At 38.8% G+C, this 15,220-nt stretch overlaps 1 protein-coding gene across 1 annotated transcript in view; it reads left to right on the forward strand.

Moving 5' to 3' along the window:
- The window catches only part of NAV3 (neuron navigator 3), a gene marked incomplete at its 3' end in the record, with an annotated part of 104,988 nt that extends 89,797 nt beyond the window's left edge, over positions 1 to 15,191 (forward strand). The window contains exons 19-26 of the mRNA XM_010286415.1: positions 10 to 30; positions 1,200 to 1,372; positions 5,051 to 5,204; positions 8,858 to 9,032; positions 12,917 to 13,014; positions 13,675 to 13,770; positions 14,044 to 14,212; positions 14,956 to 15,191. Of these exons, the coding sequence (XP_010284717.1) occupies positions 10 to 30; positions 1,200 to 1,372; positions 5,051 to 5,204; positions 8,858 to 9,032; positions 12,917 to 13,014; positions 13,675 to 13,770; positions 14,044 to 14,212; positions 14,956 to 15,191 (1,122 nt within the window). The remainder of the gene's footprint in view (positions 1 to 9; positions 31 to 1,199; positions 1,373 to 5,050; positions 5,205 to 8,857; positions 9,033 to 12,916; positions 13,015 to 13,674; positions 13,771 to 14,043; positions 14,213 to 14,955) is intronic.
- Positions 15,192 to 15,220: the final 29 nt, after the last annotated feature.

Consider the following 15,220-nt stretch of genomic DNA (forward strand, 5'->3'; position numbering starts at 1 on the left):
TTCTGCAAGGTGAACTCTAGAGGAAGTGAGGTGAATATAAACCATGGAAAATTTGGCATGCATCTATAAAGAACCCTATCTTGGCATGATTGCTATTTATTTTGGCAGTAGGCTTTTATACTTTCTAAAAACAGATTATCCTGTATGTCTTCTCAGTTTGTCTCTATTCATTTTAATCTCAAAGTTTAGACCATAAAAAGGGGGAGTGTAGCCAAAATCCATTTCTTTCTCGTTAAATATCATGAGCTGGAAAGGACTTAAATAATGTTTCTCTGATCAGTGGTCACACTCCCCACTCTCCAATTATATCATGAAAATAACATGTTTGAATACCTCATTTTTTATAGAGGAACCAGTCTGTCATTGAGTTCTATACAATTTTAATCAGAACAACTTCCTGAAAATAAAAACAAAATCCAACAACATTTTTCCTAACATGATCAACTTCTGTATTTAGACAAAGCTATCAACGAGTGAGCTAGTTGAAATTCACTGCAGACAAAACTGTTATCATCTTGGCTCCTGAAATAAATGGCTCTTTGGCTATTCTGTCCCTTTTCAATACTGGATAAGAGCTTCTAGAGGAAGGCAATGCTTGTATGTTCAGAGATCTTACTCTCTAAAGAAAACTGCAGCAAAGAGTATATACCTTTGAGCTAACATTCTTCTCAGCAGTACAACAAAGCAAGCCTCACGTCCCATCTTAAATCCTCTCGCTTGTGATCCAAACCATAGCATTTGCATAGTTTGGCCATTCAAATTTTTAACAGGGAAAGTAAATTGGCAAACCCAGTAAATTGGACTTTTCTTTTGATTTCAGCATTTAGTAACAGCAGGTTCTGCCTGTACCTAGATGCAAAGTGGTTATTTAAAGCCAGCCCTTGAAAGGAATGCCATGGGAATGGGATTCCACTGGGGCTTAATGGTTTTAAATGAGCACTCCTCTCCCACAACTGTGCCACTCGGTCCCGCACTTTTTCCGTAGCATTACGTTTGCGCTGCGCTGGATTAATAAAGTCAAAACAAAGCACCGTATCATGTGTTTAGAGATACTGTGTTGCATATGTTAATACCTTGCTTCTGTATACTGACCTCAGGCATTGGCTAGGATGGCATCTGCAAACTAACTTTTCGAAACATGAGCTGCACACAAATTGCCATGACAAGGGGAATAATCTTGCTCTATGTTTGTTTTCCAGCTAAGAAGCTCTTTCAAACAGGCCTTTGGAAAGAAGAAGTCCACCAAGCCTCCTTCCTCACATTCGGACATAGAAGAGCTGACCGACTCCTCTCTTCCTTCATCACCCAAATTGCCCCACAGCTCAGGAGAGTGTGGGGCAACGTCAATGAAACCATCACAGTCAGCATCTGCGTAAGTCTCTCTCTTGGCACACTTTTTCTTCCCAAATGGGATGGACTGTGGAACAGACCTCCTCAAGTGTGGCCATTTGGAGTTCAGAAACCGTTGCCAACAGCTGCGATCTTTTAATCTTGTGCTCCATCCCTTTGTCAGATTTCTCATGAGTTTCACTCCATTTACACACTACTTTTCCAACAGCTCTTTCTTAGGTCATTCTCTCCTGCTTTCACAGCTTCTGCCCAAAATCATCTAGCTTTTGAAACTTCTTTCCAAAGGCATTTCCGAAAGCTTATGCTGTGCTCTCCCTGCACCATTAACAACTTTATCATTTCCGCTTAGTAAAGGCCCAATACTACAGTTTCCTTTCTTTATGACATACTAAAAACATCATTTTATTTTCCAGGTAGCTATGAATTTTTACAAGATACTCATCCCTTCTGTTATTATCTTATCTACTTTGTAGTTACTGATTTATATAATTTTTAATCCGTTTCTCCTTTTTTATCAGCTTGCACTTTTTTGCAGGATTTTATTTTTATTTTTTATTCAAATCCTTAAGGTTTCAGGACTGAGAACAAGTCATCAGTCAAAAACTGTCCCATTTTTTGGATGTTCAATATATTTTTCTTACAGAGTTCTCAGCTCCCATTCATATTCTTCTACCTCATTTATTTTTCATTCTTCTAAACTCCTATCTTCTTCCAATTTGGGGAAATCAACCTCTTTGAACCAACAAATCATATTACTGATGCCATCCTTACTTTCCTTGTCCTACTTGAGAATAATCAGGTTGCAACTCCTCGTCCTTAAAGCACCCGGGGAATTCTAGTCTTGTGACCGATTGCTGAGCTTTAGAATAGAATTTCCCTGTGTTAGATTAGGTGTCTTTTATGATTAACTTTTTATAGACTCTAGTGATATTTATATACTAGGTTTAGGAGTTTGACAGCAAATATTCCCATTCTTTTGAGGGGGAATACAATAAATGTTTTTCTTTCCTCACATTCAGTACAGCCTAGTGAGGAATAACTCATCTAGATGTCTAATTTTCTTAGGTTGTTTTAGAGAAGCTCACATTTTTATGGTTTTCAATGTGTGTTTGGGAGGAGGATTTCTACATGTTTGGGACCCTTGAGTGCCCCTTGATTTGTTATCAACTTAAAAATCACTGATAAGCCTTAAAGTGCCTGAATTTAAACAAAACACTCTCGTAACCTTATCCTGTTTCTTTTCCATCAACACTGCTTTTTTCTCTGTCTCTTTGACTTGCTCTCTAGATGTACTGCTATTCCCAGAATTTATCAAGGGCAAAACTACATATCTAGTCTTCCATGCCAAGCTCTTCCCATGCCTATTTGACCTCCGAGCCTTAACTTCCTAAATTCTGTCCAGTTCACGGTTCTTCCTCTGTGACATTTTTAACAACAGATCTTTCTGATCATACTATTGTACTATACTGTTGTTTTGTAATACTGTTGTACTGTACTGTACTATTGCTGTGACCTTTCTACATTGGATAACATAGATTCCTTCCCTTCCACAGGAGATCATGTGAAATATATTTATTTAGATTAATTCTCTTTGTCTGTTATACTGATAATGTTACTTTCTTTGGAAGACTCTGTTTTCCATTGCATAATTTAAACTCCTGTCACCTTTAATACTTTTCATATTGTCAGCAACCTCTGTTCAAAGATCATGACTTACTCCTTCCACCCAAAGCAACCTATTGATTTAAAAATCCTGAGATTGTAACAAGAAAGAAAAAGTAAAACTCTTTCTTCCTAGCTACTTTGAACCTTTGTCTGAAGTTTGATCAGGCTTCTGAGGTTTTTCTGTGACTGCTCAGGACACTAACTTATCTTTTTTGTTTTTCTTCCTTTTGATGAAGTCTCATCTTATGCAAATTTACAGCTTAAGGAGCTGAGCTGGAATCTGCAAAAGAAAATTCAGTTCATACTTTCTGCTTCCATTCTGCTGATCTTACCAGTCTAGACAGCTTTCTCCTGCTTCTTCCAGAACCATACCCCTGCTTTCCGCTTCATTTTTATCTTCTTTAAAGATGGCTTAAAAAGGTCTTTTTGTCCATCGCTTCTCAAGATGTACTGCAAAAATGCAAAAAAGAAAATAGCCAACAAATAGATACATGACTTCCCAGTTGTCCGAGTTATTGTATGAGATAATATATGCATGTATATAAAATTTCATTTCATATTTGGTTAGCATAGGCATGGTATATCAAACCACGAACTGTATCATAATATTTGGAAAACAATCCTGGTATATGTCTTTATTTGATTTTACTTGCATTTAATGTATTTGTGCATGTTGTGAATGAGATTCATTATTTTTCTTCTTCGGTTTGCTATATTTTTTTATTTATTTGCCATGAACTTCTTCATCTTCCCTTTGCTTACACTTTCTTTATATATTTTCCTGACCTGAGTCTCATGTTCTAAACCATTACATTTACTTTCTTCCAATTGCATCTGTCTAATACGTGTGTATGCAGGTCATCTCTTGTCTGGGCACCAAAGAAAAGGCAAAACGGTCACGTGGTCTACAAGCATAGATCCCGGTAAAATTGAGTGTGGGGCATGGAGTTATATACCCAACTGCTGACCTGGAGAGTGCTGCATCTTCTTTCCCAAAATGCATTTGCATGCATTCTGGCATTTAAAAGTTGACCTCTGTTTCTTGTTTGTATATTAGTAGTAATAATCACAATAATAATACTTATTATTATAAAACATTTTTCATATTTAAATTGTCCTGAAAATATTAACTATTTATAGTGAAAGTAATAAAGAACAAATAATATTTAGTGAATTGATTGAAAATATTACTTAGTGTAACAACATAGACAAAATTCAGTGTTTTATTTCCTACTGGTTCTGTTATGCAACAGATCTAGGTGTGACACACAGAGGCAAAACAGTCTGACATGAGAACTGGACAGTTGTGGGTCCCTGGACCAGTCATGTTTTGACCTTTTCCCACAATATAATGGTTTCTTGCCTTAAAATTAATGCTTACAAAAAATAATCACATGGTGATTACTTTTAATCCAGTCTTTAAGAAAGAAAAAACCCCAACAAAATATATAATTCCAGACACTATACGTTACCAAATGACAAACTATAGGCAAAACGTCAACCATCGCAAATCAAAACCACTACAGATCAAAATCTTATAGATTCTGAAGTCAAGGATTGTCTCTTTGTTTACTGTTCAAAACAGAAAACTGTTGGTGCCTAACAGATAATAAATATCAGTAGTGCAGTTTAATCAGCATACTTCAGTTCTGACTATTGCTGCTTAGGAAAATCATGACTTTGCACCAAAGAAATGATGCAGATATAAAATCAAATTAAAACCAATGGGTGATACACACTCAAAAAAAAAAAAAAAAAGATTTCAGAAAAGATTCTAACAACTTTTTTTCACCATAGTGAAATACGTAACTAAACTAGAAAGGTATAAAGCAAGCTGATAATTTCATCTGGGGAGGGCTTTTTTCCCTTTTTAATTTGCAATTTAAGCCTTTTCATGTTTCTTTGATAAGATTCTTTCTTCACTCATAGGTTTCACCAGCAGCAAGCATTTGCTGTACTTTGATACTTAGTAATGACACTGCTTTTCGGGGAGAACCTTCCTTTAATCTTCTGCCTGTTTCCTGCTCCTCTTTAGGATCTGTGAATGCACAGAAGCAGAAGCTGAAATTATTCTTCAGCTAAAGAGCGAGCTGAGGGAGAAAGAGCTAAAATTAACGGACATTCGTCTTGAAGCCCTCAGCTCTGCACACCATCTGGATCAGATTCGGGAAGCCATGAATCGCATGCAGGTCAGTGCAGTAGCTAAAGTGATGATAGGTGCACACCAAAGGTATGCCCTGTGCATTTCCTTTCCCAGTACTTTATTTCAGGTATCAAAAGAATGTCAATACAAAGTAAATTGCTAGATTGACAGCACTTCTAAAGGATGAGCATGATAAGAATTCACCTAATAATAATTATTATTATATTCTTAGCCTTTATGTTAATAGCTGAAGTGTATTTAAGAGGTATGGAAGGAGTCAAAATCCTTGCCAAAAGTGATTTCTACACTTGGGTAGTGTGCGGGGCAGGGGTATATGTGCATACTCTCTCATCATTTCTGATTCCAAACCCAGTCATGGCTTGCCAAAGAAAAGTATGTAAAATTGAACTAAATTATTGTATACAGCATCACTAAAATTTCACTACATTATTTTGTGAAACTGTTCCAAATCATTCCTGAACACATTTTTAACCAGAAGACTTTACCTTTCATGAGGGTGAAAGGATGCAGAAAAAATGGCCATGTTCTTCAGTGGAGCACGGAGCTATATGGAACTTAGCTCTGTTGCTCCCAACTTATCATGTTGGGTGCCCAAAAGTATCTACAACATCCACACAATATGACATAGGTCCTTCAATAGATCTGGGCCCTTCTGGAATGACAGGTGAGATAGCTAGGACCTGAAGACCCTATAAACCTGTGTTTGGGAAAGAGAATCAAGGCCATGGGGTGGGGATTCAGGTTGAGACTAGGACAGCTACATTTAGGTGTCTGTGATGAGCTAGGTGATAAACTCCTGTTGTAATCAATTGAGTTTTAGTCCTGCAACAGTGGGGCCTGGAAAGCTATCTTACAATGGATGAACAAGGAGCCCCTGGACAAACTCAAACACAAAAAGGAAGCCTGCAGAGCGTGGAAGCAAGGACAGGTAGCCTGGGAGAAATACAGAGAAATTGTCCAAGGGTTCAAGGATCAGGGTAGGAAAGCTAACGCCATGATAGAATTAAATCTGGCCAGGGGCATCAAGGGCAATAAGAAAAGCTTCTACAAGTATATCAGTGATAAAAGGAAGACTAGGGAAAATGTAGGCCCTCTCCAGAAGGAAATGAGAGACCTGGCTACCCAGGATATGGAAAAGGCCGAGGTACTCAACGACTTTTTTACCTCAGTCTTCACTGGCAAGTGTTCAAGCCACGTTGCCCAAGTTACAGAAGGCAAAGGCAGGGACTGGGAGAATGAAGAACTACCGACTGAAGGAGAATATCAGGTTCAAGACCATCTAAGGAACCTAAAGTCACACAAGTCCATGGGACCTGATGAGATGTATCTGTGGGTCCTGAGGGAACTGGTGGATGAAGCCACTGTACCTCATATTTGAGAAGTCGTGGCAGTCTGATAAAGTTCCCACTGGCTAGAAAAGGGGAAACATAACACCCATTTTAAAAAAGGAAAAAAGGAAGACCTGGGGACAGACCAGTCAGCCTCACCTCTGTGCCTGGCAAGATCATGGAGCAAATCCTCCTGGAAACTATGCTAAGTCACACGAGAAATAAGGAGGTGATAGGTGACAGCCAACATGGCTTCACTAAGGGCAAATCATGCCTCACAAATTTGGTTGCCTTCTACAACTGTGTTACAGGGTTGGTGGATAAGGGAAGACTGACTGATGTCATCTATCATCTACCTGGACTCATGCAAAACATTAGACACTGTCATGCACAACATCCTTGTCTCTAAATTGAGAGACATGGATTCGGCAGGTGGACCACTTGGTGGATAAGGAATTGGCTCGATGTCCAAGTGCAGAACAGTGATGAGTGGCGTTCCTCAGGGGTCAGTATTAGGACTGGTGCTGTTTAACATCTTTGTGAGCAACAAGGACAGTGGGATTGAGTGCACCCTCAGCAAGTTTTCTAACAACGACACCAAGCTGTGTGGTGCAGTTGACACACAGGAAGGAATGCCATCCAGATGGACCTTGACAGGCTTGAGAGGCAGGCCTGTGCAAACCTCATGAAGTTCAACAAGGCCAAGTGCAAGGTCCTGCACATGGGTCAGGGAAATTCCAAGCACAATTACAGGCTGGACAGAGAATGAATGAAGAGTAGCCGTCAGGAGGAGAACTTGGGGATGTTGGTTGATGGGAAGCTCAACATGACCCAGCAACATGCGCTCGCAGCCCAGAAGTCCAACCACCTCCTGGACTGAATCCAAAGAAGCATGACCAACACGTCGAGGGATGTGATTCTCCCCCCTCTACTCCACTCTCGTGAGACCCACGTGGAGCACTGTGTCCAGGTCTGGAGCCCCCAGCATAAGTAGGACATGGACCTGTTGGAGCAGGGTCCAGAGGAGGGCCATGAAAATGATCAGCAGGATGGAGCACCTCTCCTATGAAGACAGGCTGAGAGAGTTGGGATTGTTCAGCCTGGAGAAGGGAAGGCTCTGGGGAGACCTTATAGCAGCCTTCCAGTACCTAAAGGGGCCTACAAACTTTCTTGTAGGCCCATCTCCATGGACCGACTTTTTATAAGTGCATGTAGTGATAGGACAATGGGTAATGGCTTTAAACTGAGAGAGGATAGATTTAGATTAGAAATAAGCATGAAATTCTTCACTATGAGGGTGGTGAGGCACTGGAACAAGTTGTGGATACCCCATCCCTGGAAGTGTTCAAGGCCAGGTTAGATGGGACTGAGCAACCTGGTCTAGTGGAAGATGTCTCTGCTCATGGCAGGGGGGTTGGGACTAGGTGGTCTTTAAGGGCCCTTCCAACCTAAACCATTCTATGATTCTATGACTCAACAGCCTTCATAAAAGAATAGGACTTTTAGCAGAGTGTTAGTAAATGTGGAATTAAATTTGATGTGCAAAACCATCCACAAGAATAAGCAGTTGCTTTGTACTGTGAAGCAACTGAAAGCTAGATTTAGCTGGTACCAGCCTGTTCTCAGGCTAAGTTTTCATTTTATTATTGTACATTCAATAATCACTTGGCACCACAGAGGATTTAGCTAAAAAAAATTCCTAGTTGTTCTGGTTCATCTGTCATTCTATGTTTTCATCAAAGAGTGTTTGCTGCCCATTATGTGAACAATCCCATGTTTGAATGATCAAAATGTCTTATCTGATAGCAAGAAGGGTTACAAAACTGTTAGACTATCAATTTCTGATTGTCCATTTTTAATTTCATTTCCCCTCTGTTAAGTTACTGCTTAAATTTTACATTCAATGGCAGTAATAATCTTCTGTGACTTTAGAAACATTAACATGTCTAAGATATTAACAATAACTTTCTTAAATGACTGTTACCTAAGATATTTGACAATAAAAAGTAGCTTATAAAACTGGGGATAGCTGGTAAAATTCTCACCATACTTGTATTATGGTCAACTGTACAATTAACACAGAAGCTTGAAGTTCATGTTGTTTAGGATCTGCCTTGAAGAAAAAATTAAAACAACTTTATAGAATTTTTTTGCCTTCGTTTCAGAAGTGAAGGCAAACCAGTTTTCACTGACAGGGTTATACTTCTGATATATAGTGCTACATACTGCTGTGAAACTTGTAAACCAGTCAGCTCCTGCAGGCAGAGAGCAAACACCAGAATGCTCATCCCCGGTGGTTTTCCCAAGGAATAACCTCCTGTGCTTTTATGTTGATTTCTGTTGAATGCAGAATGAAATTGAGATACTGAAAGCTGAAAATGATCGTTTAAAGGCAGAGACTGGAAATACTGGAAAGCCTGCCCGGCCGTCGTCGGAGTCTTCAAGCAGCACATCATCTTCTTCATCACGGCAGTCACTAGGACTTTCTCTGAACAATTTAAACATCACAGAATCTGTTACATCAGGTAAACATATTTTAGGCATATGCATGTCTCAACAATTAGTAAGAATTTATTATTTTCACCCTCTTAATGGGTCATATATAAAAGGCATGCCTAAAAATTAAAACACCTCATATCACTCAGGTGAACACGAGATATACATTCACTAATGGAGATGAGGAAGAATGCTGGCAGTTGTTTCTGAAAATGTAGCTTTCAGATGGCTCTGAATAAGAGTAACAGTTGTTCATTATGTTTGCTCTAGTTCCTAGCTATGATACTAACTACCTAGCTGGTCATCTAACCACTCTTTGGGGATCTAGTTTACAATTTATTCGAAAAGGACAATATCTGTAGGAGTATACATGTCAACTGTATAGATATATTCTCTTGTCCCTATGGGACAAATATGAGCATAGTACATGAAACTTTCTTTTTTTGTTTACAGATCTTTTATTATTCAATTACCTCCCTTAATTTCATTTTGTATTTGCAGCTGGGGAAGAAGGAGGTCTCAGCTTTATCTCTTACATTTTTCAATGTAGTATAACTAGTTAGCCTGTTGGACCAAATCACCATTTATCACAGGAGCCAAACCCTGCCTGGCTTATTAAGCACTCTCATTGTCTTCTGTGAATGAGAGAAAGCAAGCAGAACTTTGGTCCACATCCAGAACATTAACATTCGATTATTTTCCATGCAATAGAGTTTATGATAATAAGCTTTCTACACTTGTTTTGATAACATAGCCAAGAAACAGCAGTGCTGTCTCTAACATTAGAACCAGGAGCAGAGCAGAAGCAAAGCAGCACTCATGAGTGTAGACTCCACAGAAAGTATAATGCAGTGTCTGGAAGCAATAAAAATGTGGCCAATAATTGTAGAGTCTAGGCGAGAGTACAGCTGGGAACATGCCAAATTCCCCGACTATAATTTGGATTGGCAGTTAGTCATATTATCTTGCCAGTCATTGATTAAACAGATATTTGAATATTTCTTCTGGTTAATATCAGATTTTACATAAAAAGTAGTGTGTTTTTTATTTACATTCTAGTCTATGTTTTTTGCCAGGTTTAATTTTTAGAATGGATGAGCCTGAGCTGGGCCTCAGTATACAATGAAGTGTTGCAAAAACACAGAGAAAAAGTTTAACTATAGTTGCTGCTCACACATCCACACACCAAAAAAAAGGAAAAATTATAACAGAATTTTTTTCAAAACAGTAATTCTAGAATCTCTTTCATGAGCAGCAGTTATTAGCGCTTTGTTGCTTGGGGCTAACTCTGTCTAGATACAGGAATAAACATAATATAAGCTTTATATAATTTTCTGTGTTATTGGTTCTGAATGTTTTTCTAGCATGCAAAGTAATTACTTTTGGTTATAAGAAATTAAAGAAATAAGGATGCCTAATGATGAGTGGAGGATTTAATTTGATTATGAATCCAGCCTTTTTGATCATTGTGAGTATCATTTTGTTGCCGTGCCAGAGAACCTGGAAGAGTGACAGCTTCCTAGCAAGTCTTGTGGGATTTCTGCAGCAGCTGGAGTACTATAGAAGAGAAGTCCCTCAGATATGGAGAAGTTAATCATACTGGGGACTAAGCTAGGAGAGATAATGAGGGCTTTGGCTCATCACGTTAAAAAATGCTGTGGAACTTTCTTGAAGACCAGTGTCTCCAAATGACTGTGGTCATCTGGAAATGACCAAAGCTATCTCTTGCCACTTCCTAAGTGTACAACCATGTCCCCCAGATGAGTGTGAGTGGCAGGCTGGGAAGGGGCTCGGCAGTCACAGACACCAGTATTTCAGTCAGTCATTACAGTAAAGAGCAGCAAACAAGGACCGGTACAAGACTCTGTCTGGACTGTCTGATGAAAAGAGTCCCAGAGTTCAGACAAGAAGGGAGGTGGAGCCACCATAGTGTACCTAAGGAGGAGGCCTGGCACGATCTGATTAAAACAATTAGTACCACCATGAAATCAGACTCTCTTGGGCATCTTCTCAGCCCCTTGTGATACTGAGAGGGAGAGCTCTTAGTAGAAAGTGGAATTTTTGTCTAGCCACAGAGTGGTGCCTCATTCCTAAAGACTTACAGAAAAATGTATTTAAAAGGCTACATGAGGGTCATTTAGAGATTGAAAAGTTTCACAGCGGGATCAGATATATTGTAATTTGCCCTCAGATGAACTCTGACATTATGGAAACTCTTAAGGTTTGTCAACTATGCTAAAATATGAGTGAAGTGAAACACTCAGTGCTGGTGGAACAGAAAAACTGTCTGCCTGGAACAAAACAACATTTGTTTAAGCTCACAATAAAAATGCTTCTTTATTTGATCAATTAAAAAAAACCCAACCACAACAGCAGAATCTGCTTTCTAGATCTGAATGTAAGCTGTCTAACATTTTACATGAGGGCTTATTTTTTAATATATTAATTGAAGTCATATTCATTGGTCTTTTTTGATTTTGTTTTGAGTAAGTGACTGGCTCCTCATTAAATTTGGGTGAAATCCAACCTTGTGCAACTATGACATGAAGTCAATGCTTTTCTTCAATCACCACAATAAGGAAGAGCAGGACTTAGGGTAGTGGATTACTGTGCTGGCCTTTGAAGAAAACGCAAATCCATAATCTCTCCTAATTTGATAGTTAGTTTAAACATCTAACAGTAAAATCTCTGAGAGAAATTCTCAAGGAAGATGGCAGTTTTATCCCTCAAAATAAAGATGCAGGCTCAGACTTCAGTAAGAAATACATCCTTCTGCTTTCTCATTTTAGGAGTTAGTGAGGAGGTAGAAACAGAGGCACAGAGTAGATCAGAATCACTCTTTACCTCCAAGCAAAATTGAAACCTTCCCTTAGAGGAGTGGCTGAATACGAACTCCCATATTCTGGAGGACCACAACGTGGTTTTCTCAATGTGGGATGCAATGTAAGCCTGTATTGTGGGGGTAAAAAAGACTATACATGCCATGTGTATAGAAGGTAAAGAAATCAGCTGGAAAGACAACTTAAAATGCTATTTTACTTAGCAGCAAACATATCACTGCAAGGATTTGCTGCTTTTCCCCCAACAGCATTCGAAAGGGCACTACAAGTGCCCAAAGATAAAAACTGAATTTAGGTTTTAAAAAACATTACTTTGGGGACGTATGGTAATTTCAAACAAGCTCCAAGAAAGAAAGCAAAGGCAAGTTTATAATGCAAGGGACCTTTTAAGGCCATCTAGTCCAATCCCCCTGCAGGGACATCTTCAACTAGATCAGGTTGCTCAGAGCCCCGTCCAACCTGTCCTGGAATGTTTCCAGGCATGGGGCATCTACCACTTCTCTCGGCAACCTGTGCCAGTGTTTCACCACCTTCATTGTGAAAAATTTCTTCCTTAGGCTAAATCTACCCTCTTTCATCTTAAAACCATTACCCCTTGTCCTATCACAACAGGCCCTGTTAAAAAGTCTGTCCCCATCTTTCTTAGAAGCCCCCTTGAAGTACTGGAAGGCTGCAGTAAGGTCTCCCTGGAGCCTTCTCTTCTCCAGGCTGAACAACCCCAACTGTCTCAGCCTGTCCTCATAGGAGAGGTGTTCCATCCCTCTGATCATTTTTGTGGCCCTCCTCTGGATCCACTCCAAGAAGTCCATGGTGGTTTCATAGTTCTGATTTCCCAAATAGTTTCTACATTATTAAAGCTCTTAATATTGCTTCAAAAACTGACAATTTTTATTTTTTTCATCTCCAACAGAAAAGGCAAATTAGGAAAAAGTACAGATTAAAATGATTACAAGTTCTTGTGATGGCAGCCTTTCTTTTTACATTAATAACCCTTAGAACAAATATTGAACTGAGGATGTGAACATAACTCATGTGATTTGCCAGGTTGATATCTTTCCTTTCTTTTATTGCAGATATTTTGTTGGATGATGTCACTGATGGAGGACTCCACAAAGAAGGTCATAGTGTGAAAATTTTAGTCACTATAAACAAGGGCTATAGTAGAGCCAAGGTAAGTTCATTACTGAAAGGTCTAGACACAGAATTATAGCTCTGGCAAATCTTTCAGTATAGTAGCTCAACTTGTTTCAGTATTTTCAGCCAGGAACTGAAGGGAAATACCCTAAATATTGCAGCTCTCTTCTGTGTCATCCATGCTCAACAGAGTTAGGCACTCTCCACGGACTAATGTCATATGGCCTCCTTCTGCCTTTGTGGTGGCTCAGATACTAACAATTCTCAGTTTAATTAGTAGTAAGATGTTCTGGGACTTGCTATCTCCATTTAAAAGTCATTATAAATTAGATCTATGCTTTGGACCCCTTAGGATGCAACTATGAATACGCTGCTGAGGTAATCAATTTGGAATTGCATGGTCATGTTTTCATGTTCTGTATTACAAAAAATACAATTATAAATACAATGCAACTTTTTTTTTATATTCAGCACTTTATAAATACAGATACAATCTAAGAGCAGAATAAGATACTGTATTTCCTTCCTTGTAAAGATGTAATACAATCTATACCTATTTCTAGCACAGAGTTTATTAACAAAGTTGTAACATCACTTTCTAAATAATATTATTTTTCTTCATTGGAAAACTATGAATCTTCGTAGAAAACTAACTACCACCATTTTTAGTCCAGTTTCCAAAAATCTCTCTTTGCAGGATCAAAAACCACATGCATATCTGATAGGATCAATTGGAGTCAGCGGAAAAACAAAATGGGATGTTTTAGATGGTGTAATCAGACGTCTCTTTAAGGTAAGACAGTGAAAAATTAGCTCAAGTATGAATTCAGTTTTCTTTTTCACTTTAGAAAAATTCTGTATTTTTGGGGTTGTCTTGCCAAGTTTTTGCTTCGTTTTGTTTTTTTGACATATAGCTAACACAAATATTAAATTTATTCTTAATGTTGCTGTTCTTTTTTCATGATTGTAGGCAGTTCTCTCTTTAATGTGACTGCAATATTTTCCAAAATGCTTTCATACAATAACCACTTTTATTTTTATGTCCTATGTTTTCATATAATTTCAGGAATATGTTTTGCGAGTGGATCCGACTACTAGCCTGGGTTTAAGCTCTGACTGCATTGCTAGCTATTGTATAGGGGATGTAATTAGAGCCCATAGCCTAGAAGTGCCTGAACTGCTGCCTTGTGGATATCTGGTTGGAGATAATAATGTCATCACTGTGAATCTGAAAGGTAAAACCCCAAGAATGTTTTTGCAAATACTGTAGGGTTCTTCACTGCATTCCCTCATCCCTCAATTTTTTTTTTCTTACACCTGCCCTTTGTGTATTTTTTCTTCAGTTCAAGGATTCATCACATAAACTCTCTGTATGACATTGCACAACACCTAATGCAGTGGGGCATTCTGAAACAATTCTAAGAACATCTCTGTCCTTCTCTGCCTGACTGCCAAATCACACCAAAGTACAGATTTCTGAATAGTGGCAAAACAAACAATCCCAGAACAGAGATTATGGTGAGAAATATTTACACCTTACCCAGTTCCGCAGGAAAAATTCGGCACATTTCTAAAGCTGTTGGATTTGCTATTGGAGAGAAGAGAGGCCTTCAGAAAAACTATATATACATTGATGTGACAACCAGTAACCCTTGTGGCTGTCACTTTGACCTTTTTTTGGTCATGGTCGCCTGTGGTGTCTGAAACATACATCTTGGCCTCACCGAGCCTTCTCTCCACATTTACTTTGATTCCATCTCTCCCACTCATGTCATCCCACTACCACTGTTAAATTTGTTGGCCCTGTGTAAGGATATAAGCATTTCCACAGTAATGAAGCCCTTGATAGGAGTTTGATTTAGGCAGAAGTATCTTACCTTGCTTTGAGCACGGCATTGATGCCATCAGGTGCTGGACCAAACCTACCTACCTTAGCAAGGATGAAGACAGGACATTTTTTCCTTTCTTTTGTTCCCAGGAGTGGAAGAAAACAGTTTGGACAGTTTTGTGTTTGACACATTAATTCCTAAGCCAATTACCCAGAGGTACTTTAATTTACTGATGGAGCATCGCAGAATTATTCTGTCGGGACCCAGTGGCACAGGAAAGACCTATTTAGCTAACAGGCTGGCTGAATATATTATAACTAAATCCGGCAGAAAAAAAACTGAGGATGCAATTGCAACTTTTAACGTAGATCACAAGTCAAGCAAGGTAAGTTACAAATGAAAAGATAAGCTGTT

This window comes from Phaethon lepturus, unplaced genomic scaffold, assembly GCF_000687285.1.
Source record: "Phaethon lepturus isolate BGI_N335 unplaced genomic scaffold, ASM68728v1 scaffold16174, whole genome shotgun sequence".
NCBI classification, from domain to species: Eukaryota; Metazoa; Chordata; class Aves; order Phaethontiformes; family Phaethontidae; genus Phaethon; species Phaethon lepturus.